At 50.5% G+C, this 27,575-nt stretch overlaps 1 protein-coding gene across 1 annotated transcript in view; it reads right to left on the bottom strand.

Moving 5' to 3' along the window:
• Nucleotides 1-13,604: 13,604 nt before the first annotated feature.
• LOC143959454 (uncharacterized) overlaps nucleotides 13,605-27,575 on the bottom strand; it is an 86,477-nt gene continuing 72,506 nt past the window's right edge. The window contains exon 4 of the mRNA XM_077468105.1: nucleotides 13,605-14,142. Coding sequence (XP_077324231.1) covers nucleotides 13,937-14,142 — 206 coding nt within the window. The 3' untranslated portion in view covers nucleotides 13,605-13,936. The remainder of the gene's footprint in view (nucleotides 14,143-27,575) is intronic.

The raw sequence follows: 27,575 nt of genomic DNA, 5'->3' as shown, positions 1-27,575 counted from the left end.
TGGGCTCATCACCATCATCACCCCTTAAGATGTTGTGAATAGGGATGAGCCGAACACCCCCCCCCCCCCCCCGGTTCGGTTCGCACCAGAACCTGCAAACAGACCTAAACTTCGTGTGAACTTTAGAACCCTATTAAAGTCTATGGGACTCGAATGTTCACAATCTAAAGTGCTAATTTTAAAGGCTAATATGTAGGTTACTGTCCTAAAAAGTGTTTGGGGACCCGGGTCCTGCCCCAGGGGACATGGATCAATGCAAAAAGAAGTTTTAAAAACTGCCATTTTTTCAGGAGCAGTGATTTTAATAATGATTAAAGTGAAACAATAAAAGTATAATATTCCTTTATATGTGGTACCTGGGGGTTGTCTATAGTATGCCTGTGAAGGGGCGCATGTTTCCCGTGCTTAGAACTGTCCCTGCACAAAGCGTCATTTCGCAAGGAAAAAAAGTCTTTTAAAATCACTTTCCATTGTCGGCTCCCGTAATACAGAGAACATTCAATGAGTGTTCTCTGTATTAGCCGACAATTCATTCATTGATAAAATAAAAAATAAATAAATAAAAAAAAGCGTGGGCGTTCCCCTAAATTCAATTACCAGGCCCTTCAGGTCTGGTATGGATATTAAGGGGAACCACGCATCAAATTAAAAAAAAAATTGATGTGGGGGTCCCCCTAAAAATTCATACCAGACCCTTTATCCGAGCACGCAACCTGGCAGGCTGCAGGAAAAGAGGAGGGACGAGAGAGCGCCCCCCCTCCTGAACCGTACCAGGCCACATGCCCTCAACATTGAGAGGATGCTTTGGGGGTCTGTGACCCCTCAAAGCACCATGTCACCATGTTGATGTGGAGAAGGGCCTCATCCCCACAACCCTGGCCGGTGGTTGTGGGGGTCTGCGGGCGGGGGGCTTATCAGAATCTGGAAACCCCCTTTAACAAGGGGACCCACAGATCCCGGCCCCCCCTGTTTGAAATGGTAAGGGGCTACAAAAGTACCCCTACCATTTCACAAAGAAAGTGTAAAAATGGTTAAATAAGGCGAACACAGGGGTGGACTGACAACTCATGGGGCCCCCGGGCAATAGGGGATCATGGGGCCCCCTTTGTCACCACCCACCCACGCACAAGCCACACCTATATATTGCACTATTACATTACATGCATTGGTCACATACTTTCTCTACTGTATGTTCAAAATAAATGTTTAAAGAGTTAAGAAAATAAAGAACAAAAAATCACATATAACCACGTACATTTTCTGTGGGGCTGCGTCTCCTGTGAGCAGAATCACATACAGGTACGGTACTTCTACACTTGCGGGTATGTGCGCTGTCTGACCCACTGCCACCTTGATTGGACACACCGAGAGCTAATTAGTGGGTCTGGTGGACCAAATGTCCACTGGGTCCAGACGAATGTTTCCATCAGAGGCAGAATGGTGGTCTGCCAATGTAAACAAGTTAGATCGCCATTCTGTTAGTAGGGAAGACCGAGATCCTGTGTGTCTGCTAAACAGGAACACAGGTATGTCTTCCCACATTTAAAAGCACCTCCCCCACACAGTTAGAAAGCACTTCCTAGGAACACATTTAACCCTTTGATCTTCCCCTGGTGTTAACCCCTTCCCTACCAGTGTCATTAGTACAGTTAACCATTACTAGTAAAAAATTCTATAAAAATATCCCATAGCATATTGGGATTTTTACCAACATGTAAAAAATACATATTGGCCTAAACTGATGGAGAAATTAGATTCTGAGGCTAGAGCCCATAGCAGCAAAGTAAAGAAAGTATATATAATATACACACACACACACACACACACACACACACTGCAAAGGCTGCGGACATGGTAAAGGGGTCAGAGGCTGCAGACAGGGTACAGGGGTCAGAGGCTGCGGTCATGGTACAGGGGTCAGAGGCTGCGGTCATGGTAAAGGGGTCAGAGGCTGCAGACAGGGTACAGGGGTCAGAGGCTGCGGTCATGGTACAGGGGTCAGAGGCTGCGGTCATGGTACAGGGGTCAGAGGCTGCGGTCATGGTACAGGGGTCAGAGGCTGTGGTCATGGTACAGGGGTCAGAGGCTGCGGAGGGGTCTTACTAGGCTGTGATGAGAGGTGTGCACCACTCCTGAAACCACTCAAAGTGCCACTGCTGCCTTACATTTAAAAATGGTGCCGCCCGGTGCCATTATGTCACTGTGCATGCATGTTTGAAAATGACTGAGCGTGTAAGGGCTTGCCCACGTGGCGGCGGTGAATGTGCAGAGGACACTCCAGCCCCCCTCATCATACCATACAGGCTTAATGTTACTTTATGGTATGTGATGAGGCTGGAGTTTTAGAGGAAGAGAGCAGTGCAGCTGGCAGGAGCATGAAAACAGCAAACACACACTGCAAAAATGGACTTTATCTTAATTTTCTGGAGGTGGGCTGTATTGTGGCACCACATCCTTTGCTGTTATTGCACAAATTCATGAATATGTTAGAAATATACTGGGACTTTTCAGGTGCTACAGAAATATTCTACATATACATATATTAAAAAGAATTATTTTGTGAAAATGCATGTGATGTATGTAGTACCTGAAAAGTCCCAGTTGATTCTTAACATATTCAAGAATTTTACTTTCACCAGGACCTGTCCTGCTGAGGTACAGGACAAGTTTAAAGCACATATTTATACAGTGTGGAAGGCAGAACAATCATGACTCACAGTAGAAGAACGCCGTCTGCCATCCGTCCTGTTATCTTGTCTTGGGGGAGCTCCAGTGACTACTTTATGGGTAGCCATGATCGCTACTGTGTTGTCCTGCTTGCTCTGTTCTCCCCCCAGGAGGGGAGGGGGGGGAAGAGGCTCGGGTGTAGGGTGACCACATTTCCAAACTGGCATTCAGGGACAATTTTGCCAAGGACCGGGGGGGGGGGGGGGGGGTTGTCAGCGAATGTAGTCTCAGGGTTGACGGCGGATTCAGAAGTGGGGGGGGGATTTGTTGGGTGATGAATGGCTGGTGCCACCACTGAAATCATTCTGACACCAGGCTTAGTATGGTGTCAAGATGATCAAATCACATTATTTCTATTACTACATTGTAATATAAAATGAAATACTTCAACTTACCATAACGCAGAGGGAACCCTGAGCTTGCCATTTGCCACCAGATGCTGCTTGTCACTTGCCACTGTCTCCTGCCACCAGATGTCACTTGCCACTGTCTCCTGCCACCAGATGCCACTTGCCACTGTCTCCTGCCACCAGATGCCGCTTGTCACAGTTGCTTGCCACCAGATAACACGTGTCACTTGCCACCATCACCTTCTACCAAATGAAGCGTGTCACTTGTCACCTGCTGCCAGAGAGGGGGCAGGAGGGACAGGGAGAGAGAGGACAGGAGGAGAGGAGAGGGGGAGAGAGAGAGGGGGAGGGGGAGAGAGAGGGGACAGGGAGACGGAGGGGGGACAGGGAGACGGAGGGGGGACAGGGAGACGGAGGGTGAGAGAGGGGGGAGACAGGCAGAGAGGGGGGGAGACAGGCAGAGAGAGGGGGACGGGGAGAGAGAAGGGGGACGGGGAGAGAGAAGGGGGACGGGGAGAGAGAAGGGGGACAGGGAGACAGAGGGACGACAGGGAGACAGAGGGACGACAGGGAGAGAGGGGACAGGGAGAGAAGGGATAGGGAGAGAGGGGATAGGGAGAGAGGGGAGAGTGACAGCGACAGGGAGAGGGAGGGGAGACAGGCAGAGAGAGGGGAGATAGGCAGAGAGAGGGGAGACAGGCAGAGAGAGGGGGATGACAAGGAGACAGAGGGGGATGACAAGGAGACAGAGGGGGATGACAGGGAGACAGAGGGGGATGACAGGGAGACAGAGGGGGATGACAGGGAGACAGAGGGGGATGACAGGGAGACAGAGGGGGATGACAGGGAGAGAGAGGGGGACAGGGAGAGAGAGGGAGACAGGCAGAGAGAGGGGAGACAGGGAGAGAGTGGGGAGACAGGGAGAGAGAGGGGGAGACAGGGAGAGAGAGGGGGAGACAGGGAGAGAGAGGGGGAGACAGGGAGAGAGAGAGGGACAGGGAGAGAGAGAGGGACAGGGAGAGAGAGAGAGGGACAGGGAGAGAGAGAGAGGGACAGGGAGAGAGAGAGGGGAGACAGGCAGAGAGAGGGGATGACAGGGAGACAGAGGGGGATGACAGGGAGACAGAGGGGGATGACAGGGAGACAGAGGGGGATGACAAGGAGACAGAGGGGGGACAGGGAGAGAGAGGGGGGACAGGGAGTGAGAGGGGGGACAGGCGCAGAGAGGGGGACAGGGAGACAGAGGGGACAGGGAGACAGAGGGGGACAGGGAGACAGAGGGGGACAGGGAAGGGGGACAGGGAGACAGAGGGGGACAGGGAGACAGAGGGTGGGATAGGGGGACAGGGAGACAGAGGGGGACAGGGAGAGATAGGGGGCAGGGATAGAGAGGGGGCAGGGAGACAGAGGGGGGACAGGCAGAGAGAGGGGAGACAGGCAGAGAGAGGGGGACAGGGAGAGAGAGGGGGGGACAGGGAGAGAGAGGGGGACAGGCAGAGAGAGGGGGGCAAGGAGAGAGAGGGGGGATAGGGGGACAGGGAGACAGAGGGGGGACAGGGAGAGAGAGGGGGACAGGGAGAGAGAGGGGGACAGGGAGAGAGAGGGGGGACAGGCAGAGAGAGGGGGGGATAGGGGGACAGGGAGACAGAGGGGGACAGGGAGAGATAGGGGGGCAGGGAAAGAGAGGGGGACAGGCAGAGAGAGGGGGACAGGCAGAGAGAGGGGGGACAGGCAGAGAGAGGGGGGCAAGGAGAGAGAGGGGGGCAAGGAGAGAGAGGGGGGATAGGGGGACAGGGAGACAGAGGGGGACAGGGAGAGATAGGGGGCAAGGATAGAGAGGGGGACAGGGAGACAGAGGGGGGACAGGGAGACAGAGGGGGGACAGGGAGAGAGAGGGGGGACAGGGAGAGAGAGGGGGGACAGGCAGAGAGAGGGATGACAGGGAGACAGAGAGGGGGCAGGGAGAGAGAGAGGAAGGAGGGCAGAGAGGGGGGTCAGGGTCTGGTTAGCTACAGACAGTGCTCAGCTCACTCACTTGGATGGTCCAGGGGGGGGGGGGCTCACAGTCAGCGGCTTCCCGGTGAGTGTCACAAGCTTGCCCAGGCACTCATGCTGGATGGAGCAGTGTGCGGATCTCCCCTCGGAGGATGGAACGGCAGCGGCCATTGGAGGACTTCTGTCCCCGCCCACCACCAGCATGACCTATCAGTCACCTATCACAGTAGCCAAAGAAAGTGCTCCAAGGCTCTGTGCTACAGGTGGTGGGCGGGCCAGCAACAGTAAGAAGCCGCCCTCAGGACCCAGGAGGAGGAGATACAGAAGACGCTCTCTGGCTGCTCTCTCGCTCTCCCTGCTGCTGCGGCCGGAGGCGGAGGTGGGTGGACTCAGAGCGCTGTTGCTAGGCAATGTTTATTGCCGCGGCTGTGTGTCCTTAGTTCATTCCGGGACATTGTATTGTCCCGGAATGAAGGTGCCCGGGACACGGGACACAGATATAAATTAAGGGACAATCCCGGGCAATCCGGGACACGTGGGCACCCTACTCGGGTGCTGCCTGACACACACAAGCATGGAAGAGATCGAGTTTCTCCTTTATCCATTGACCCGAGGGGTGTCTTATATGAGCAGACTAGTGACAATGTCCAGGCTCCTGGCGTGGTGCTCTCCCCCTCCCTCACTCCGTCGGCTCAGCTCAGTGTCCTATGTGCGCTAGTTGTCAGCGCTAACATTTCCGATGCTTCCTCCAGCTAGCTCCTCTCCTGCTCAGGACTCAGATTTGGCACCACAAATTCAGCTTCTCTGGAGCCAATGAGAGACGAGGGGTGTGGATTGAAGGCGAAAGCCTCCTCCCCTAATTGGAGAATAGCGAGCGATTCTCTCTCTCTTCCATTTAACCGGTTGCTGACCGCCGGCCGTCAAATGACGGCCAGGCGGCGCAGCTATTGTGGCGGGAGGCCGTCATATGACGGCCTCCCGTTTAAACAGGGATGTGCGCGATTGTGCGCGCGCATCCCTGTTTCTTCGGTGGCGGCGTGTCACGGAGACACCGCTCGCCACCGAAGGGGGTGAACAGCCATTCGTTATGGCTGTTTACCACGTGATCGGCCGTGATGAAGTCACGGCCGATCACAGATGGTCACACCCCCTACGTGCACGGCGCATGCGCGCGATCGCGAGCACGCTGCGCGTGCACGTCGTGGCGGCGTGTTCCCCGGGAACACTGCTCGTCACCGACACTGGTAAACAGCCATTGGCTGGCTGTTTACCCACGTGATCGGCTGTGATCCTTTCACAGCCGATCACTAAAATGTAAACAAACCGCGGTAACGGGATGTTACCGGGTTCTCCTCCTCACACACCGATCGTGTGTGAATGAATGAATGAATGAAATACTTATATAGCGCACAATGCGAACTGAATCGCCTCTAGGCGCTGTGGCAAGCTTTGATCATCTGCTAAAAGAGGAAGGTCTTGAGTTTTTTCCTAAAAGCCAGGTGATTTTCTTCCAGGCGGATGTTTATTGGTAGAGCATTCCATAGCCGAGGCCCTTGGACAGCGAATCTCCGATCCCCCTTGGATTTATACCGGGCTTTGGGCACGAGGAGGAGGTTTTTGTTGGCTGATCGAAGACTGCGGTTTGGTGTGTAATGATTTATTTTCTCCATTAGGTATTGCGGAGCTTCTCTATGCACGCATTTGTGGGTGAGGCAAAGGGTCTTGAACGTGATCCGATTTTTTACGGTTAGCCAATGTAAGCTCCTCAGTGAAGGAGAAATGGATTCCCAGGGTTTTTTTCCTGTTATCAGCCTTGCCGCCGTGTTTTGGATCAGTTGTAATCGCGCAAGTTGATATTGTGGTAATCCTATGTAAAGCGAGTTTGCGTAGTCCAGTCGTGAATTAATGATTGTTCCAACTACCACTGCTTTGTCATTCTTTGGGATAAAAGGGATGAGTCTGCGAAGCATGCGCAGCAGATGGTGAGATGGACTGACTACTGCTCCTATTTGCGCATCCATTGACATTTGTGCGTCTAAAATAACCCCGAGACTCTTGGCTTTGGTCTTTGGGGAGATAGTCTGCCCAAAGACGGTTGGTGGAGACCAGGAGGTTTTGGTTGCGGGCTTATGATTTGGGTGTAAGATAAGAAGCTCTGTCTTTGATTGGTTCAGCTGCAGGGAGTTGGTGGTCATCCAGTCCTCTATTGATTTGAGGCAGTTTTCAAGTTGTTGTTGGTGATCTTTTTTTCCATTGATCCGGAAATAAAGTTGCGTGTCGTCAGCGTAAGAGTGGAAGCAGAGATCTGAGCATCTGATGATTTGAAGGAGTGGGCGAATGTAAATGTTGAAGAGAACGGGTGACAACGGAGAGCCTTGAGGGACTCCGCAGGTGACTGCCCGAGTTTCGGAGAGGAATTTTCCTAGTTTCACTGTCTGTGACCGATTTCCTAGGAAGGACGCGAACCAATGGAGATCTATGTCTTGGACTCCGGCTACTTCTGTGAGGCGGACGAGTAGAGTATTGTGATCTACTGTATCAAACGCTGCACTTAGGTCTAGCAGTACGAGGAGACACGGCTCTCCGTCATCTGCCGCTTCGAGGGCGTCATCCCAAATCTTGAGGAGAGCTGTTTCTGTTCCATGACCCGGGCGGAAGCCTGATTGCAGCGGGTCCAGGAGTTTGTGAGTATCCAGGTGAAGTTGTAGCTGATGTACTACAGCTTTCTCCATGATCTTAGAAATGGTGTTGAGGCTTGTAATTGGCCTACGGTTGTTTGGATCCTGAGGGTCCAGGTTTGGTTTCTTGAGTAGAGGTTTGACGATGCCTTGTTTGAGGATGCTGGGAACAATCCCTTCGTGGAATGATCGGTTTATGAGGTGGGTTATGGTTGGAGCCACGATGTCGGAGCATTCTTTCAGTAGTTTTGTGGGGATGATGTCAATAGGTGAGGTACTGTCACGCAGTTTATTAATGATGTTTTTTGCGGTGTCTACGGTAATTGGGGATAGTGAAAATTTTGGCGGTTGCGGTATGTTGGTGCGGACATCCTCTTTATGCATTTGCTGGCTGAGGTCGGATGTTTTCTTCTGACAAATTGTTTCCCTGATGGTTTTGACTTTATCGATGAAAAAATCTGACAGTTTGTCACAGTAATCCTGGGATTCGCTTTCTGGGGGTTCTAGGCACACCGGATTCATTGATTGATTAACCAGTTTAAACAGTTCCCGTGGTTGGTTTGCGGCCGTTGAGATTGTATATGAGAAGTGGTCCTTTTTGGCTTTGAAGATTGCTTTCCGATAATTCTCTGTCAGACCTTTGTAGTTAAATAGGTTTTCCTCGGTGGAATTTCTTCTCCATGTTCTTTCCGCTCTTCTGCGTTCTTGCTTTAGTACGGAGAGGGAGCTATTAAACCATCCAGCATTTTTCTTCCTGATGAGAGCCCTGCGTTTTGGTGCTACCGAGTCTGCTGATTGCAGTAATGCCTTGTTCAGGGAGTTGAGTGTTTCCTCCGTAGAGTGGTTTAAGGTTATTGTAGATATTTTTTTGGACAGAGTGGTTTTGAAGGCTTCGGAGTACAGTTTTTTATGCGATCTGGTCCAGTGCGTTGTTACAGGTTTCCGTTTTGCGTTGGTGATGTTGGTAGTGATTTTGAATTTGATGGCGTGGTGATCCGTCCATGGCAGAGTTATGTTGTCGCATATGTTGACGTCGATGTTCTGTTTGAAAATGAGGTCCAGGGTGTGTCCTGACCCATGCGTGGGAGTCTTTATCAGTTGCTGTAGACCCAGTTCTTCTAGTTGATTGATGCAGGCAGTCGCGATGGGGTCTTTAGGCTCGTTTGCCCAAAGGTTGAAATCTCCGAGTGCCAGGAAATTTTTGAATTTTAGGGTGTGCATTGCAAAGGATTCCGTGAGGGGTGAAAGAAGATTGGACTTTGGTCCCGGTGGTCTGTAGCACAGTAGAATATGAGTGGTGTCATGGGGTGTTGGTTGAAAATGTAGCGTCAGGGTTTCCATAAAAGACACTGGGTTCTGAGATGATGGTTTAGTGTGAGGAGGAGATTGCGGTAACATCTCGTTACCGCATACAGTGTACACCAAACATACTGATTGCCCCCCCCCCCAATAAAGAGGACCTGTCACCACCCCTCATAGTACCTGTCAATCACAGTCCATCAGAGTACCTGTCACAGTCCATCAGAGTATTTGAGTACCTGTCCCAGCCCATCAGAGTACCCAAGTACCTGTCCCAGCCCATCAGAGTACCCGAGTACCTGTCCCAGCCCATCAGAGTACCCGAGTACCTGTCCCAGCCCATCAGAGTACCCGAGTACCTGTCCCAGCCCATCAGAGTACCCGAGTACCTGTCCCAGCCCATCAGAGTACCCGAGTACCTGTCCCAGCCCATCAGAGTACCTGTCCCAGCCCATCAGAGTACCCGAGTACCTGTCCCAGCCCATCAGAGTACCCGAGTACCTGTCCCAGCCCATCAGAGTACCCGAGTACCTGTCCCAGCCCATCAGAGTACCCGAGTACCTGTCACAGTTCATCTGAGTACCCGAGTACCTGTCCCGGCCCATCAGAGTACCCGAGTACCTGTCCCGGCCCATCAGAGTACCCGAGTACCTGTCCCGGCACATCAGAGTACCCGAGTACCTGTCACGGCACATCAGAGTACCCGAGTACCTGTCACGGCACATCAGAGTACCCGAGTACTTGTCACGGCACATCAGAGTACCCGAGTACTTGTCACGGCACATCAGAGTACCCGAGTACCTGTCACGGCCCATCAGGGTACCCGAGTACCTGTCACGGCCCATCAGGGTACCCGAGTACCAGTCACGGCCCATCAGGGTACCCGAGTACCTGTCACGGCCCATTAGAGTACCGAGTACCTGTCACAGTCCATTAGAGTACCGAGTACCTGTCACAGTCCATTAGAGTACCGAGTACCTGTCACAGTCCATTAGAGTACCGAGTACCTGTCACAGTCCATTAGAGTACCGAGTACCTGTCACAGCCCATTAGAGTACCCGAGTACCTGTCACAGTTCATCTGAGTACCTGTCACCGCCCTTCAGAGTACCCAAATACCAGTCACCAAACCATCAGAGTACCTGTCACCAGGCCATCAGAGTACCTGAGTACCTGTCACCAGGCCATCAGAGTACCCGAGTACCTGTCACCAGGCCATCAGAGTACCCGAGTACCTGTCACCAGGCCATCAGAGTACCCGAGTACCTGTCACCAGGCCATCAGAGTACCCGAGTACCTGTCACCAGGCCATCAGAGTACCCGAGTACCTGTCACCAGGCCATCAGAGTACCCCAGTACCTGTCACCAGGCCATCAGAGTACTCGAGTACCTGTCACCAGGCAATCAGAGTACCCGAGTACCTGTTCCAGTCCATCTGAGTACCCGAGTACCTATCTCCAGCCCATCAGAGTACCCGAGTACCTATTTGCAGCCCATGTCTCATAGAATATACGTTGGGGTGTTTACTTTCCAAAATGGGGTCATTTTGTGGGTAATTTCACTGTCCTGGTGGTCCAGGACCTTCAAAAGTGTGATGGGTAGGAATGAAATAAGATGTGTCATTTATGCTCCTAGAACGCCTGAACGTACTACTTCAATGTTTGGCCCATCTATGTGGCCAGGCTGTGTAAAAGTCCTACACATGTGGTATCGCCATACTCGGGAGGAGTAGCAGAATGTATTTTGGGGTGTAATTTTTGCTATATACATGCTATGTGGTAGAAATATCTTATAAATTGACAATTTTGTGTAAAAAAAAAATGTGTTTTAATTTTTTTCCACATATTCCAAAAACTTCTGGAAAAAAATGAACCGTTCAAAAGACTCATTATGCCTCACAGATTATACGTTGGGGTGTTTGCTTTCCAAAATGGGGTAATTTTATGGGAAATTCCATTGTGCTGGTACTCCAGGGCCTTCAAAAGTGTAATAGGTGGTTGAGAAATGAGATGCGTCATTTTTGCTCATAGAACGTCTGAAGGTACTACATCAATGTTAGTGCTCTGTATGTGGCCAGGCTGTGTAAAAGTCTCACACATGTGGTATCGCCGTACTCGGGAAGAGTAGCAGAATGTATTTTGGGGGGTAATTTGTTGTATACATATGCTGTGTGTGAGAAATAACCTGATAATATGACAATTTAGTAAAAAAAAATAAAAAATCTTCATTTTGCAAAGAATTGTGGGAAAAAATGACAACTTAAAAAAACTCACCATGCTACTTACTTAATACCTTGGGATGTCTACTTTGTAAAAAGGGGTCATTTGGGGGGTATTTGTACTTTCCTGACTAGTTAGAGTCTCAAGAAATGAGATACACCTGATGTACTGAAGGCCTGATCAGAAGTGATGAATTTTCAGTGATTGGCACCATAGATTGTAGACTCTATAACTTTCACAAAGACCAAATAATATCCACTAATGTGGGTTATTTTTACCAAAGATATGTAGCAGTATAAATTTTGGCCAAAATTTATGAAGAAAAATTACTAATTAGCAAAAATTTATGACAGAAACGAAGAAAAAGGCATTTTTTTCACAAAATTTACGTTTTATTTTATTTATAGCACAAAAAATAAAAAACCCACTAGTGATTAAATACCACTAAAAGAAAGCTCTATTTGTGTGGAAAAAAGGACGCAAGTTTCATATGGATACTGTGTTGGATGACTGAGTAATTGTCATTCAAATTGTGAGAGCGCTGAAAGCTGAAAATTGGTCTGGTCAGGAAGGGGGTGTAACTGCACTGTACTGAGGTGGTTATTAAACACAGCCACAGCACCAGATAAGAGACTCGGGGCTATGGATTCCAAATGCTGAGCTTCTCACGGGCCCCCTACTGGCCACGGGCCCTCGGTCGGCGCCCGAATGACCTAATGGTCAGTCCGCCCCTGGGCAAACACACTTTTGAAAAATTCCTTTATTAAAAATTTAAAAAAGATTCCAGCGGTGGTAATCCACTCTTGATATCCAGCGATGGATGATCATCTCTCTGGGGTCCAGCGATGGCTGATCTGATCCAGCGACGGGGGATTTTCAGTCCAGCGCTGTCCATACATGCATCCGTCTTCTGTCTCCACTGAGGAGACACTGCGGGGATCCCAGCACTGACGTTTCTTATATTAGGAGGGCGGGGACACCGTCACCTGACCCCGCCCCCTCTGACGCTGATGAGGGAAGCCACCTGCGTTACATCAGAGGGGGGCAGGGTCACCCATACGTCACTGGGGAACCCCATGGATTCCCTCATCAGCATCAGAGGGGGCGGGGTCAGGTGACGGGTGGCCCCACCCTCCTAATATAAGAAACGTCAGTGCTGGGATCCCCGCAGTGTCTCCGCAGTGGAGACAGAAGACGGATGCATGTATGGACAGAGCTGGACTGAAAATCAACCGTCGCTGGATCAGATCAGCCATCGCTGGACCCCAGAGAGATGATCATCCATCGCTGGATAGCAAGAGTGGATTATCACCACTGGAATCTTTTTTTTATTTTTTTTATTTTTAATAAAGGAATTTTTCAAAAGTGTGTTTGTCTTATTTAACCATTTTTTACACTTTCTTTATGAAATGGTAGGGGTACTTTTGTACCCCCTTACCATTTCAAACAGGGGGGGGGCCGGGATCTGGGGGTGCTCTTGTTAAAGAGGGCTTCCAGATTCTGATAAGCCCCCCGCCCGCAGACCCCCACAACCACCGCTCAGGGTTGTGGGGATGAGGCCCTTGTCCCCATCAACATGGGGACATGGTGCTTTGAGGGGTCACAGACCCCCAAAGCATCCTCCCAATGTTGAGGGCATGTGGCCTGGTACGGTTCAGGAGGGGGGGTGCTCTCTTGTCCCCCCCCTCTTTTCCTGCAGCCTGCCAGGTTGCGTGCTCGGATAAAGGGTCTGGTATGGATTTTTAGGGGGATCCCATCATCAATTTTTTTTTTAATTTGACATGGGTTCCCCTTAATAACCATACCAGACCTGAAGGGCCTGGTAATTGAATTTAGGGGAACCCCACGCTTTTTTTTTTCATTTTTTTTTATCAATGAATGAATTATCGGCTAATACAGAGAATACTCATTGAATGTTCTCTGTATTACGGGAGCCGACAATGGAAAGTGATTTTAAAAGACTTTTTTTACTTGCGAAATGACACTTTGTGCAGGGACAGTTCTAAGCACCAGAAACATGCGCCCCTTCACAGGCATACTATAGACACCCCCCCAGCTACGAAATTTAAAGGAATATTACACTTTTATTGTTTCACTTTAATCATTATTAAAATCACTGCTCCTGAAAAAAACGGCCTTTAAAATTTGCATTTTAGATTTCTCCCATATACTTGTACAGGGTGTTCCGGCTTTTCGAATTTGCCGCGAACACCCCAAATTGTTCACTGTTCGCTGAACAGGTGAACAGGCAATGTTCAACTCGAACTCGAAGCTCATCCCTAGTTGTGATGTATGCCCTCCCCCCATATCATGTACAATCAGATGGAACAATACATCTTACAATTCATGGCAACAATTTTTATGGAAATTTCATTTGAAGACAATTTTCCCTGAGCTGAGCTGATCTGACACACGTTGTGATTGGTTGATTCCGTCACAGCTATTACTTACACACACTCTAACACACGACATCTACAATCTCACAGACTAAAGACATTTCAGGTGTATACATCTATATCACTTTATAACTAATTACACTCCAACTATTATTGGTGGTCAATACACAAGGCCATCAGGAGACACAGATATGACCATGTACTGCAAGGTGCTCCTTTCTGTAGATGTGTTTGTGACCTCATACAACTTCCAGGATGAATCTGGTTACATCTTTATGTTCCTTCATTATAGTAAGTTGGTTCCATTTCCATCTCCACCTCCATCGGATCTCTTCTCCTCATCCTCCTCTCACTCCGACTCTTCTCATTCTTCTCATTCTTCATCTTCCTCAGGTCATTGACCATAAAGATGAGGAGCCCAGTGTAGAGGACAAAGACCGCACCGGATGACAGGAAGTGACCCCAACATGACCGAATTTCTGGGAAATGGAGATAAAATATGGGGACACCATGAAAGAGATATACAGAACCCCAATATAAAATATCAGACACAGTCAGATCATTCAGTAGGACCTGTATCAGGGAAGTCACACTAATTACAATGTGGAGATTCTTCTTCTCTTGATGAAGATGTAGCTGCTCCTAAATCATTCCATACACATGGAGAATAGAAGGAGGTCAGATTATGGTCAGACAATGACAGCGGGCCGGGTGAGGACATGACCATGTGACAGAGTCACCAGCCATCACATCTATAAACATTTCCAAAAGTATATGAACCCCCTATGAGGGGGAAGGGATGGAGATCACGGCTGATTTATGAAATCTGCTGACCTCATACTGGGATGATTAATGGTCCTGAAATGGAAATAATTACCAGGTGTTGTGTGCTCAGCACCCTACATTCCAATCACCCAATCAGAACAGAGCTCTTCCATCTCCAGTTACAAGGTTTCCCTCTCCTGAGGGCACCATCCTCTGGTATAGTGTGGGCGATGTCCTCACTAAGGATAAGCTGAGCAGGAACTTAGGTGTGGACGGAATTTTGGGTGTTCAGACAAAATCCAAACGTTTCGGAAGTTCATCATGAAATACTCCGCTGAATGTCCCATAATACATTGCAATCATCTGTCTTGACCTCTGGTGAAGCGCAAGACATTCTATAGTGATGGTTGTAGACAAACTTGCAGCCCACATACTATAAAAGTAAACTGTCCCAGCAGCCCTTCCTCAGTGTATGGGGGGTCAGTGTGGGGGGCAGCTGACAGTATTGCAGGGAGAGAGAGTTGGCAATGTATTGTTCTACTCCAGGTATACAGCCATATATACAGTGCTATGTACAATACTATTTCAAGTGCTGTATAGTGTCAGTGATACTTCCCAGTAAATTGCAATTCCTGTGGCTAGAGAGAGTGAAGTGTAAGCTCACCTGCATTTATAAAACATAGCCGGATACTAATATTTATAGGTAAACTTGAACCAGGGAATATCCAATTGCCTCTCGGGGGATCAGGAAGGATTTTTTTCCCACTGTTGGAGCAAATTGTATCACGCTTTATTGCCTTTTTTTGCCTTCCTCTGGATCAGTAGTGAGAATAGGATTGTATATATATATGTATATATATATATATATATATTGTGGCAGAGCGTTGCCCTGCCAGGGTCTAGAAGGAGGATGTGACCCAGAATTCTCAACCAGACGGGTTGAGGGGCTCCAGGAAGCTTGTAGCGTGAAGAGGAAACTGGCCTTTCATTTTCTTCCTTTGTTAAGCCTCATACACACGACTGGACTTTGTACAAACTTTCCCATGGATTTTTGTACAAAGGGTGTCGGCTGTGAACTTGTATTGCATACACACAGCAGGACTTTTTTTTAGCCAACTTTCACCAAATCACATGATTTTTCTGCTCTTTACCGCCACCTTTGGTCAACTTCTGTATTGTTGTCTGATCTTTTGCATTGGTTCTGAGCATGCGTGTTTGTACTTTGGACAAAAGTCCTATGGTTTTCTGTACACACGATCAGACTTTGCTCCATTGGACTTTTGTTGCCGGAAATTTGTTCGTTCGCACAGCCAACAAAAGTCAGTTTCTCCAATGGAGCGTACAAACGGTCGGATGTTGCCTTAAAACAGCTAATATGCATGTTTGGTGTCAAAAAGTCAGATCGTGTGTATGGGTCTATAGAGGGGTCCACCTTGGGACCTGGAGCCCGGGGATTTCTGAGAGATCCGGGTGGGATGAAATCCCCAGTCCTGGGTCCTGATTTTGAGAACAGCCAGCATACTGATTGGTCAGGTTTGTGCTGGGCTTTTAGTAGTAACCTGACCATAGTTCTGGGCTCCACCCCGCGGATAGGAAGTCTGAGTGCCAGGAGTCAGGAGGGCTCCGGGGGTGGAGCCAGTCATCAAATAATGAAAAGTAATGACAGTGACAATTCTGCAACTGAGCAAATTTCAGTGTTTATGATTTGATTACATTATTGAATAATTTTTATTATTTGGTATAATTATTTATAGTTATTTATTATATTATAATTTATGATTTAATTTTTTCAAACTTTATCATACCCGGGATGTCTGCTAGACTCTGGTTTGAACAGATTTAAGAGAGTTATTCCTAAGAATTGCAGGACTACAATATAAAACGCCAAATTTGCATGCAAAATAATTGTACCGCTTTTAGCACCTAAAATCCGAAATAATCATCCCGCCAGGGAGGTTATTCATCAACCATGTGAGTTGCTAAATGCTGTACCTTCAATAAATGTAACCATATTGCTACACTTAGAGGCGCCTCTCTTCTCTTTTATACTCTGTAGAAGGGATGAGCCCGATATTCGAGTCAAACTAAGTGCAACTTAAACATCGGGTGTTCACCAGTTCGCCGAATAGCCAACAACTTGGGGTGTTTGCGGCAAATTCAATAGCTGCGGAACACCCTGTACAAGTCTATGGGAGAAATCAAAAGTGCTAATTTTAAAGACTAATATGCAAGTTAGGCCGCGTTCACACGGGCGGACTGTTCGCTCAACTTTGTCCGCTGAACAGTGTTTCAGCGGACAGTCCGCTCGTGTGTGGGCTTCAGCGGACAGTTTCAGCGGACTGTTTGACGAACAAAGTTTTTCGGAAATCCCGAAAAACTGTCCGCTGAAACTTTGTTTCAGCGGACAGTCCGCCCGTGTGTGGGCTAGTCCGCTGTACTTTCGAAATGAGCGGACTGTTCCCACCCGGAGAAAAGTCTGCTCATTTCGAGCGCGTCTCCAGGTAGGCGGGGCCCGCGACGGAGACGTCGCGGGCTCCGCCGCCTGGAATGGACTTAAAGGGGAACCCCAACGCCGAAAAAATCGGCGTGGGGGTCCCCCCAAAGTCCACAACAGACCCTTGTCCGAGCACGCTACCCGGCCCCCTCCTGAGCCGTACCAGGCCGTGTGCCCTCAAAATGGGGGGTGCCTTGGGGAAGGGGGGCCACGCGGCCCCCCTACACCCCAAAGCACCTTGTCCCCATGTTGATGAGGACAAGGGCCTCTTCCCGACAACCCTGGCCGTTGGTTGTCGGGGTCTGCGGGCAGGGGGCTTATCGGAATCCAGGAGCCCCCTTTAATAAGGGGGCCCCCGGATACCGGCCCCCCCACCCTATGTGAATGAGTATGGGGTACAATGTACCCCTACCCATTCACCTGTAAAATAAAAGTACCCAAAAAAAAACACAACACACGAGATAAAATATTTTATTGCACAGCTCCGGGGGTCTTCCGTCTTCGGGGGTCTTCTCGCCGGACTCCTCCGCTATCTTCTTGTAGCTCTTTTGCTAGCGGAGGAGTCCGGCTTTCTTCCTCCCCGCCGCCGGCCTCTTCTCCCGACTTCGGGGGTCTTGTCCCCCTCTTCGGTTCTTCTGCCGGGCCACCGCGCCTTCTTATAGCTCTTTTAGAGGCGGTGGCCCGGTCTTCTGTCGCCGCTGTCACCGCCGCCTTCCGTTCTTCTTCTTCTTCTTCTTCTTCTTCTCCAGGAGATGTTGACACGTCGCTCTCTCCGGCCGGAATGCCAGAGCCGCGCTGCGCGGCCACTTATATAGTGACAATGGGGCGGTGTCACATGGTATATGTCACATGGGTTGGTCACATGGGTTGATGTCACATGGGGAATATGACATCGTAAGGGGGCGGGGTCACCATGTGACCAACCCATGTGACATATACCATGTGACACCGCCCCATTGTTACTATATAAGTGGCCGCGCAGCGTGGCTCTGGCATTCCGGCCAGAGAGAGCGACGTGTCAACATCTCCTGGAGAAGAAGAAGAAGAAGAAGAAGAAGAAGAAGAAGAACGGAAGGCGACCGGAAGGCGACAGCGACAGCGGCGACAGAAGACCGGGCCACCGCCTCTAAAAGAGCTATAAGAAGGCGCGGTGGCCCGGCAGAAGAACGGAAGGCGGTGACAGAAGACCGGGCCACCGTCTGTAAAAGAGCTATAAGAAGGCGCGGTGGCCCGGCAGAAGAACCGAAGAGGGGGACAAGACCCCCGAAGACGGAAGACCCCCGGAGCTGTGCAATAAAATATTTTATCTCGTGTGTTGTGTTTTTTTTTTGGGTACTTTTATTTTACAGGTGAATGGGTAGGGGTACATTGTACCCCATACTCATTCACATAGGGTGGGGGGCCGGTATCCGGGGGCCCCCTTATTAAAGGGGGCTCCCGGATTCCGATAAACCCCCCACCCGCAGACCCCAACAACCAACGGCCAGGGTTGTCGGGAAGAGGCCCTTGTCCTCATCAACATGGGGACAAGGTGCTTTGGGGTGGGGGGGCCGCGCGGCCCCCCCTTCCCCAAGGCACCCCCCATGTTGAGGGCACGCGGCCTGGTACGGCTCAGGAGGAGGTGGGGCCGCGCTCGCTCGCCCCCCTTTCCTGGCCGGCCGGGCAGCGTGCTCGGACAAGGGTCTGTTGTGGACTTTGGGGGGACCCCCACGCCGATTTTTTTCGGCGTTGGGGTTCCCCTTTAAGTCCATTCCAGGCGGCGGAGCCTGCGACGTCTCCGTCGCGGGCCCCGCCTACCTTGACACGCGCTCGAAATGAGCGGACTGTTGCCTCGTGTGTGGGCGAGTCCGTTCATTTCAAAAGTTGCGCGGACTTAGTACGACGAACTAAGTCCGCTCAAAAAAAGTGGCATGTGTGGGCAAGTTCGTTCATTCAAAAGTTGAGCGGACTGTTTGACGAACTTAGTTTCGGCAGACAGTCCGCCCGTGTGTACGCCGCCTTACTGTCCTAAAAAGTGTTTGGGGACCCGGCTCCTGCCCCAGGGGACATATATTGATGCAAAAAAGATTTAAAAATGTCAGTTTTTTCGGGAGCAGTGATTTTAATAATGATTAAGTGAAACAATAAAAATTAAAAATTCCATTAAATTTCATACCTGGGGGGTGTCTATAGTATACCTGTAAAGGGGCGCATGTTTCGTGTGTTTAGAACTGTCTGAAAGCAAAATGGCGTGGGGTCCCTTCAAAAATCCATACCAGACCCTTATCCGAGCACACAACCTGGCAGGTCGCAGGAAGAGAGGGGGGATAAGGAAGCACGCCCCCTCCTTAACCGTACCAGGCCACATGCCCTCAACATTGGGAGGGTGCTTTGAGGTAGCCCATCAAAGCCCCTTGTCCCCAAGTTGATGGGCAGAAGGGCCTCATCTCCATAACCCTTGCCCAGTGGTTGTTGGGGTCTGCGGGCGGAATCTGGAAGCCCACTTTAACAAGGGGACCCCCAGGTCCATCCCCCACTGTGTGAATTGGTAATGGGGTACAAATGTACCCCTACCATTTTGTCACGTACCTGGTGGACGAGCCTGGAGTGCAGGGAGCGGCCCCTCGTAGCCCCTGGCTCAAGAACCCCTGGAGGTGGTAACAGAGATTCGAAAGTTCAGGGGGCACAAGTGCCTGGCAGGTGTAGGTAGGTCCGGACAACAACAGCAACACGGATAGCAGTCGGCAGGAGACAGCAGGAACAGACTGATGGACTGGCAAGATGACGGTTGTCAGTGGAGACAGCGGACACTGGCAGGTCAAGACAGGAACAGCAGGCACAAGCAGATCCGGATGGATCAGTAGACAGCAGAGTAGTCAGGTACAGGCAGGGTCGGCAGCAGGCGGGCAACACAGTACAAGGGCAGAGGCAGAGACGTGGTCAGGCAGGCAGGTAGTCGGTGGCAGGCAGCAGGCAAATGTGGTCAAGAACAAGCCGGGTCACAGGAATCAAACTAGCAGGTAACTGGTAAACAGAATCTCCGAACACGCTGTAGACTGGACAGCGAGGGGAGAGTGGAAACCGAGTCCTTAAGAAGCCTTTAGGGCGCCAAAGCGGTCGCACGACGGGTCTGCGTGCCCCCGTGGGAGGTCGTGCTCCCGTTCGTGACCCCGCGCTCCCGCGTGCGCTCGTTTGCCACGTCGCGCACCCGCGTCCGCCCGGTCGTACCGGGACGCAACCGTGTGCGTCCGTTCGCGTTGGCCCGCGCTAAAGGGGAACGACGGGTTCTCAACATGGGACCTCTGTGAGTGGATCTCCCAAGAACGATCGGGACGCCAGGACGGTCGTGACATTGCCCCCCCCAAGGGGCAGCCTCCGGATGCCCAGTTGTGCCATCTTATCCGGGTGGGATCTCTTAAAAGCAGAAATTAGTCTCTTCGCGTGGATATGGGATTCTGGTTCCCAAGAGTTCTCTTCGGGCCCGTACCCCTTCCATTTAACCAGGAATTGGACCTGGTTCCGCCTCTTCCTGCAATCAAGTATGGATTCCACCTCGAATTCGATTTCCCCATCGACCATCACGGGCTCAGGAGGATTGGTAACTCGATCGGGAAAAGAATCTGGAACTGCGGGCTTAAGTAGCGATGCGTGGAAAACAGGGTGAATCCGAAAAGACTCCGGAAGCTTTAGCTCGAATGCCACACTATTCAGCTTTCTTACGATTGGGAAGGGGCCCACAAATTTCGGCCCCAATTTCTTGGATGGGCAGGAAAGTTTGAGGTTCAGGGTGGACAGCCAGGCCAGATCCCCGACCTTGAGGTCCAGTTCCCCCTTCTCTTCTTATCAAATACCTCTTTATTATATTCTTGCGACTTGGTCAAGGTTTCTTGCAAAAGTTTGTTATTTGTCTCGAAGAAGTTGAGATTCTCCTGCACCGCTGGAACTGTACACTCGGGGAGGTCGCCAGATAGAAATAGTGGGTGAAAGCCAAAATTCGCAAAAAATGGGGATTGCTTGGTGGCAGAGTGCATTGAATTATTGTAGGCGAATTCGGCCAAAGGAAGAAGCGGAGCCCAGTCGTCTTGGGAGAACGACGAGAAGCAGCGTAGATACTGCTCCAGCGTCTGGTTCGTCCTTTCGGTCTGGCCGTTGGTCTGGGGGTGATATGCGGAAGACAAGCGGAGATCAATTTTCAGCGCTCCGCAGAGTGCTCTCCAGAATCTTGAAGTGAATTGCACCCCCCTGTCGGAAGTGATATTAGCGGGGATGCCATGGAGTCTCACGATCTCTCTGACGAAGGTCTTGGCTGTCTCTGTGGCTGAAGGGGTGCCCCTCATGGGTAGGAAGTGGGCCATTTTGGTAAGCCTATCCACCACGACAAAAATCGTAGAGTATTCTTCTGAAGGGGGTAACTCGACGATGAAATCCATGGAGATCATCCTCCATGGTCTGTCAGGAACGGGCAGTGGCTTCAGTAGACCCCAGGCTCTTGACTTACTGTTCTTGTTTCGGATGCAGACGATACAAGCCTCAACATATCTCCTGCAGTCATCCTTCATTCGAGGCCACCAGAACGAGCGTCGGAGTAGCTTCAAGGTCTTGTATACCCCGAAATGGTCGGCCAATAGGTGGTCGTGACAAGCGGCCAGAACCGAAGTCCGTGCTTCCTGGGGAACGAAGATCCTGCCCTCGTACCAAAGAAGATCGTTGCTAGAAGTCAATGAGAAGCCAGGTGGAGGAGTAGTGCCCATGGAGGCCTGCTTAACTTGAGATATTAGATCCCCTTGGAGCAGGAGGAAGCTTCCCGCGGAGAGAATGGTATCCGAAGACGGGGAGTTTTCTGGTTGGCTGAACATGCGCGACAAGGCGTCGGGCTTGACGTTCTTGGATCCTGGACGATATGTAATGTGTAGTGAGAACCTGGAGAAGAAGAGCGCCCATCTGGCCTGACGCGGTTTCAACCTTTTTGCTGATTTCAGGTATTCTAGGTTCTTATGGTCTGTATAAACCAGGATCGGGTGGGTGGCGCCCTCAAGAAGGTAGCGCCATTCCTCGAGTGCTGCCTTTATCGCCAACAGCTCACGATCACCGACATCGTAATTCTTCTCTGCGTCGGACAATTTACGGGAGAAGAAGGCGACCGGGTGTAGCAAAGACTTGGGCCCTTGTCTCTGGGAGAGCACCGCCCCTACCGCTATTTCAGAAGCGTCCACTTCCAGGATGTATGGTAGCGCGGAATCAGGATGCTTTAGGACTGACGCCGAAACAAACTGGTCCTTCAGAGTCTTGAAAGCCTCTTGCGCTTCGGGGGTCCAACGGAACTTCTGACCCTGTTTGGTCAAACCGGTGATAGGGGAGATGATAGAGGAGAATCCTCTGATAAATTTACGATAAAAATTGGCGAACCCCACGAACCGCTGAACTCCCTTCTTATCGGATGGGGCAGGCCAGTCTTGAATAGCAGAGACCTTCTGGGGATCCATCTCCACCCCCTTTACGGAAATAACCAGACCCAGGAACTGGATGCTCTGTCTTTCGAAGATACATTTTTCAGGCTTGGCGTACAGGCCATGAAGTCGGAGGCGAGCCAGGACATTCTTGACGTGTTCTCGGTGGTCGGCTAGAGTGGAGGAAAAGATTAGAATGTCATCAAGGTAGATTATTACGAATAAGTCAAGGTAGTCTCTAAAAATGTCATTGACAAAGTGTTGGAATGTGGCTGGGGCATTACACAATCCAAACGGCATTACAAGGTATTCGAAGTGCCCGAAGTGGGTACGGAAGGCAGTTTTCCACTCGTCACCCCTCCGGATGCGGACAAGATTATAGGCACCCCGGAGGTCCAGTTTGGAGAAGACTTTAGCAGAACCAAGTCTCTGAAAAAGTTCAGGAACCAGTGGCAGGGGGTAGCGATTCTTTATAGTAATTTTATTCAATGCCCGGTAGTCCACACACGGGCGAAGGGAATGGTCCTTCTTCTCGACAAAGAAGATTCCTGCGCCCGCCGGGGAGGTGGAAGGTCGGATGAATCCCTTCTCAAGGTTGTCATCTAAGTAGGACCTCAGGGTACCCAGCTCGGACTCAGATAGGGGGAAGATTCTTCCGAAGGGAATCTCTGCCCCGGGTAGTAATTCAATTGGGCAATCGTATGGCCTGTGGGGTGGTAGGGTTTCAGCCCCTTTTTTACTAAATACATCCAGGAAATCGTGGTAGTCCTTGGGTACAGCTTGTCGGGTCTCAGAGTCTGTTTCCAAACAGAGGAGGGCAGAAGAGTCTCTATCATCAACAGGGCAACAATGTTGACGGCAATAGTCCGAAGTAAACTCAATCTTTCCAGTGGCCCAATTGATGCTTGGATTGTGTGCTCTCAACCAAGGCATGCCTAGGATGATGGGAAACAGTGGTGACTTAATAACATCTAGGCATAGGAATTCCTGGTGGGTCCCGGCAATGATAGCAGATAAAGGGGTGGTCTTCTGGGTCACTGGTCCGGATTCAAGGGTAGAACCATCGGCCAAAAATACTGATAGTCCCTTCTCTCTGGGCCGAAGGGGGATCTTGTTCCTTAGAGCGAAGGTCGTATCCACAAAGCCACTACACACCCCGGAATCAATAACTGCGTGAGTCCGGACAGTCCTTTCTGGAAGCTGTAAAAGAACAGGGACAGCCAGGTGAGTAGTGTCGTTAGGTAGCACAGGCAAAGGAACAGATGGAATGAAAAGGCACTTACGCATCTTCGCTGGGCAAGTGCGAACAAAATGTCCTGAACCTCCACAGTAAAGGCAGAGGTTTCCAACCCGGCGACGTTGCCGCTCTTCAGGTGTCAGAGAGGGACGGTGTAGGCCCAGCTGCATGGGTTCCGGCTGATCCGGCGTAGCTGTGGCAGGGGCAGGTGGAGCCGCATGACTTGAGCTGGGTACACGTGGCAACATCCAGATGGGGCGTGTGGCTGTGGAAAAGCGCTCCTGGCGACGCTCTCTTAGACGTCTGTCGATCTGGACCGAAATGTCTATGAGGGCCTCCAGGGTCTCTGGGATGCCTATGCGTGCCAATTCATCCTTCAGCGGTTCAGATAGGCCCAAACGGAACTGGTACCGGAGGGCTGCGTCGTTCCATTCTGTGTCGGAACTCCAGCGTCGGAATTCCGACACGTAATCTTCCACAGGCCTGCGACCTTGTTGTAGGGCGTGTAGGGCAGCCTCTGCAGTCGCAGCAAGTTGAGGGTCTTCGTAAAGTCTTGACATTGCCAGGAAAAAGGCGTCCAGAGTATCTAAAGATGGATCCTTTCGCTCCAAAAGGCGGTGTGCCCAGGCCTGCGGTTCGTCCGTCAATAAGGAAATGACGAACCCCACCTTGGTCGCCTCGAGAGAGAAGGTTCTTGGTTGTAAAGCGAAAAAGAGCTCGCAAGAGTTGCGGAAGGCTCTAAATTTGTTCCGGTTGCCCGAAAATCGTTCCGGGGTAGGGACCCTGGGCTCGGGTGGCATCATCACCACTGATGGTGGGGCATGGAGCCCAGAGGCAGCTGGCGGGGTCGCGGACAGGGCTTGAACTTGTTCCTCCAGTCGGCCATACCCTTCCTGCAGACTCTTCACCGCCTGGGTAAGGCCGGCAAGATGGCGGCAGAGCTCGTCCATAGGGGAGGCTCCCTGCGTAGGCTCGGACATGGCTGTCCAGTACTGTCACGTACCTGGTGGACGAGTCTGGAGTGCAGGGAGCGGCCCCTCGTAGCCCCTGGCTCAAGAACCCCTGGAGGTGGTAACAGAGATTCGAAAGTTCAGGGGGCACAAGTGCCTGGCAGGTGTAGGTAGGTCCGGACAACAACAGCAACACGGATAGCAGTCGGCAGGAGACAGCAGGAACAGACTGATGGACTGGCAAGATGACGGTTGTCAGTGGAGACAGCGGACACTGGCAGGTCAAGACAGGAACAGCAGCACAAGCAGATCCGGATGGATCAGTAGACAGCAGAGTAGTCAGGTACAGGCAGGGTCGGCAGCAGGCGGGCAACACAGTACAAGGGCAGAGGCAGAGACGTGGTCAGGCAGGCAGGTAGTCGGTGGCAGGCAGCAGGCAAACGTGGTCAAGAACAAGCCGGGTCACAGGAATCAAACTAGCAGGTAACTGGTAAACAGAATCTCCGAACACGCTGTAGACTGGACAGCGAGGGGAGAGTGGAAACCGAGTCCTTAAGAAGCCTTTAGGGCGCCAAAGCGGTTGCATGACGGGTCTGCGTGCCCCCGTGGGAGGTCGTGCGCCCGTTCGTGACCCCGCGCTCCCGCGTGCGCTCGTTTGCCACGTCGCGCACCCGCGTGCGCCCGGTCGTACCGGGACGCAACCGTGTGCGTCCGTTCGCGTTGGCCCGCGCTAAAGGGGAACGACGGGTTCTCAACATGGGACCTCTGTGAGTGGATCTCCCAAGAACGATCGGGACGCCAGGACGGTCGTGACACATTTCTTCTTCTTTGCGCTTCTTCTTTCATCTTCTTTCTTCTGGTCTTCCTTCAGTGTTGTTCTTCTTCTCCATCTTCTTCTTCATCTTCTTCTTCCTCCGCTCTTCTCATCCCGAGACGGGGCTGGTATGGATTTTGAGGGGGACCCCATGCCATTTTTTTTTATTTTGGCACGTGGTTCTCATTAATATCCATATCAGACCTGAAGAGCCTGGTATGGAATTTAGGGGGACCCACACACATTTTTTTTTTTTACATTTTGGTTTGGGGTTCCCCTGTGGAGAATCCCCATGCTGTTTTTATCAATGATTTTTTATGTGTATAGTTGGACCAACAATTCATTATAGCCGCGAGTAGTTTTAAATGACTTTTTTTTCCTTTAGAAATGTAATTTTTACTGTCAGACTGTTCTAAGCATGGGAAACATGAGCCCCTTCACAGGCATACTATAGACACCCCCCAGGTATGAAATTTAAAGGAATATTACACTTTTATTGTTTCACTTTAATCATTATTAAAATCACTGCTCCCGAAAAAACTGCAGTTTTTAAAACTTTTTTTGCTTTGATCCATGTCCCCTGGGGCAGGACCCGGGTCCCCAAACACTTTTTAGGATAATAACTTGCATATAAGCCTTTAAAATTAGAACTTTTGATTACTCAGGTTCGTGTCCCATAGACTTTAACAGTGTTTACGTGTTCAAACACGTTTTTTGCCTGTTCGCATGTTCTGCAGCAAACCGAACCGCGGGGGGGGGGGGGGGGGTGTTTGGCTTATCCCTAATAAAGAGCCAACCGACAGCTCTAAAAAAAAATGGTACCGGAGTGATGCCTGCAGATGATAACCCCTTCAAGTCATGAATGCAAATTTGCATACTGTAGTCGTGAAGGAGTTAAAGAAGACTTTTAGATTCAGATGAGCCCCCACATCCGCGATGACAACGCTGCCCCCCAAAAACTCCTGTGTGTAAAGGAAAGCTGCCTGACATTACTGAAATGTGATGGGTGATGTTATTGACTAAACACTAAATCCCCCCACTAACATCACACCCATTTTCTTCAGTCATGTGACCCCCATACACAGCGCTGTACAATCTCATCTGGATGATCGGCTCTAAGAACATTGTACATGGCTACTGCTGTGTGAGAGATATTCTGTACATTGTAATACAAAGTGGATGATACAAAACAGGATTTGAGGAGTTCCCTCTAAAGGAGACCTCCGCCCAGTGGTTCTTGGTGGAGTCTTCTGGGATGAAGAGTCTCCAGAGCTTTAAATGCCCCCCCATGCTGGGAATCCCCCAACATCTGTGCAGGGGGGAGGGGTGAAGATTTCCCCGCTCAGGTGAAGGATGAGATCTTCACACCCCGTCTGTGTTTCCAGCTGGAGATCCACCATTGTCACCCCTCAGCAGAATTCCCACCATCCAGATCATGGAGTCCTCATAGTGAGAGAGGAAAATGAGCACAGGGGGAGGGGCTGCCCACAGCGACCAATCAAAATTCTCAAGTCCTTTTTTCCTGAGATGTGAAAACCGATTGGCTGCTGTTGGCAGAAGCTCCACCCTGTTGAAGAATCAGCTCCATCCCAATAAACTGAACTTCCCTTCTACATGGACGGTGTATATAAAGACACGGAGCGGGGAGGACACTGCTAGGACTGGGGGTGGGGGTTGGGTGGACTTACCTTCTACATGGATGAAGTAATCATCTTTCTGTATAAGGTGTCTTGTAGAGTTCTCTATATACACATGGTATATCCCGTCATTCTCCGGAGTCACATTGGATATGATCAGACTTCCATTCTCTGATATCCTTGTATTGGGGAAATATATGAAATCAGACGGATCACAATTCCTGTGATGAGCTATTTGCTGCCAGACTCCAGGCAATGTGTCATATGTCCAGACAATCCGGTCACATCTCCGCCAATCTGTATGGTTGAGGGTGAGATGGATTCTGATGGAGATGAGAAGGTCAGATCCCGGCCGGGTGAATATTTCCTGGACTTTTCCTGCACAGACAGAATACAGATCCCAGTCAGGTCACAGTGTACTCCCCTCCCCCTCATATAACATATATCCCTCTATGAGGATCCCAGAAATATTCGGATTCCATCTATCAGAGTCCTCCGGGTCTTCCTGGGATTCCTCTGTTTTCTTCCCATCTCAGATCATTGAGGAATCTCCTCTGACACCCCTATACTCTCCATTATTCTACCAATA

The sequence above is a fragment of the Lithobates pipiens genome, unplaced genomic scaffold (genome assembly GCF_037356315.1).
Source record: "Lithobates pipiens isolate NorthernLeopardFrog02 unplaced genomic scaffold, aLitPip1_a1.2 Scaffold_76, whole genome shotgun sequence".
Classification (NCBI taxonomy): Eukaryota; Metazoa; Chordata; class Amphibia; order Anura; family Ranidae; genus Lithobates; species Lithobates pipiens.
The sequence above is the reverse complement of the archived record's forward strand: the minus strand, read 5'-3'. Positions and strand labels throughout refer to the sequence as shown.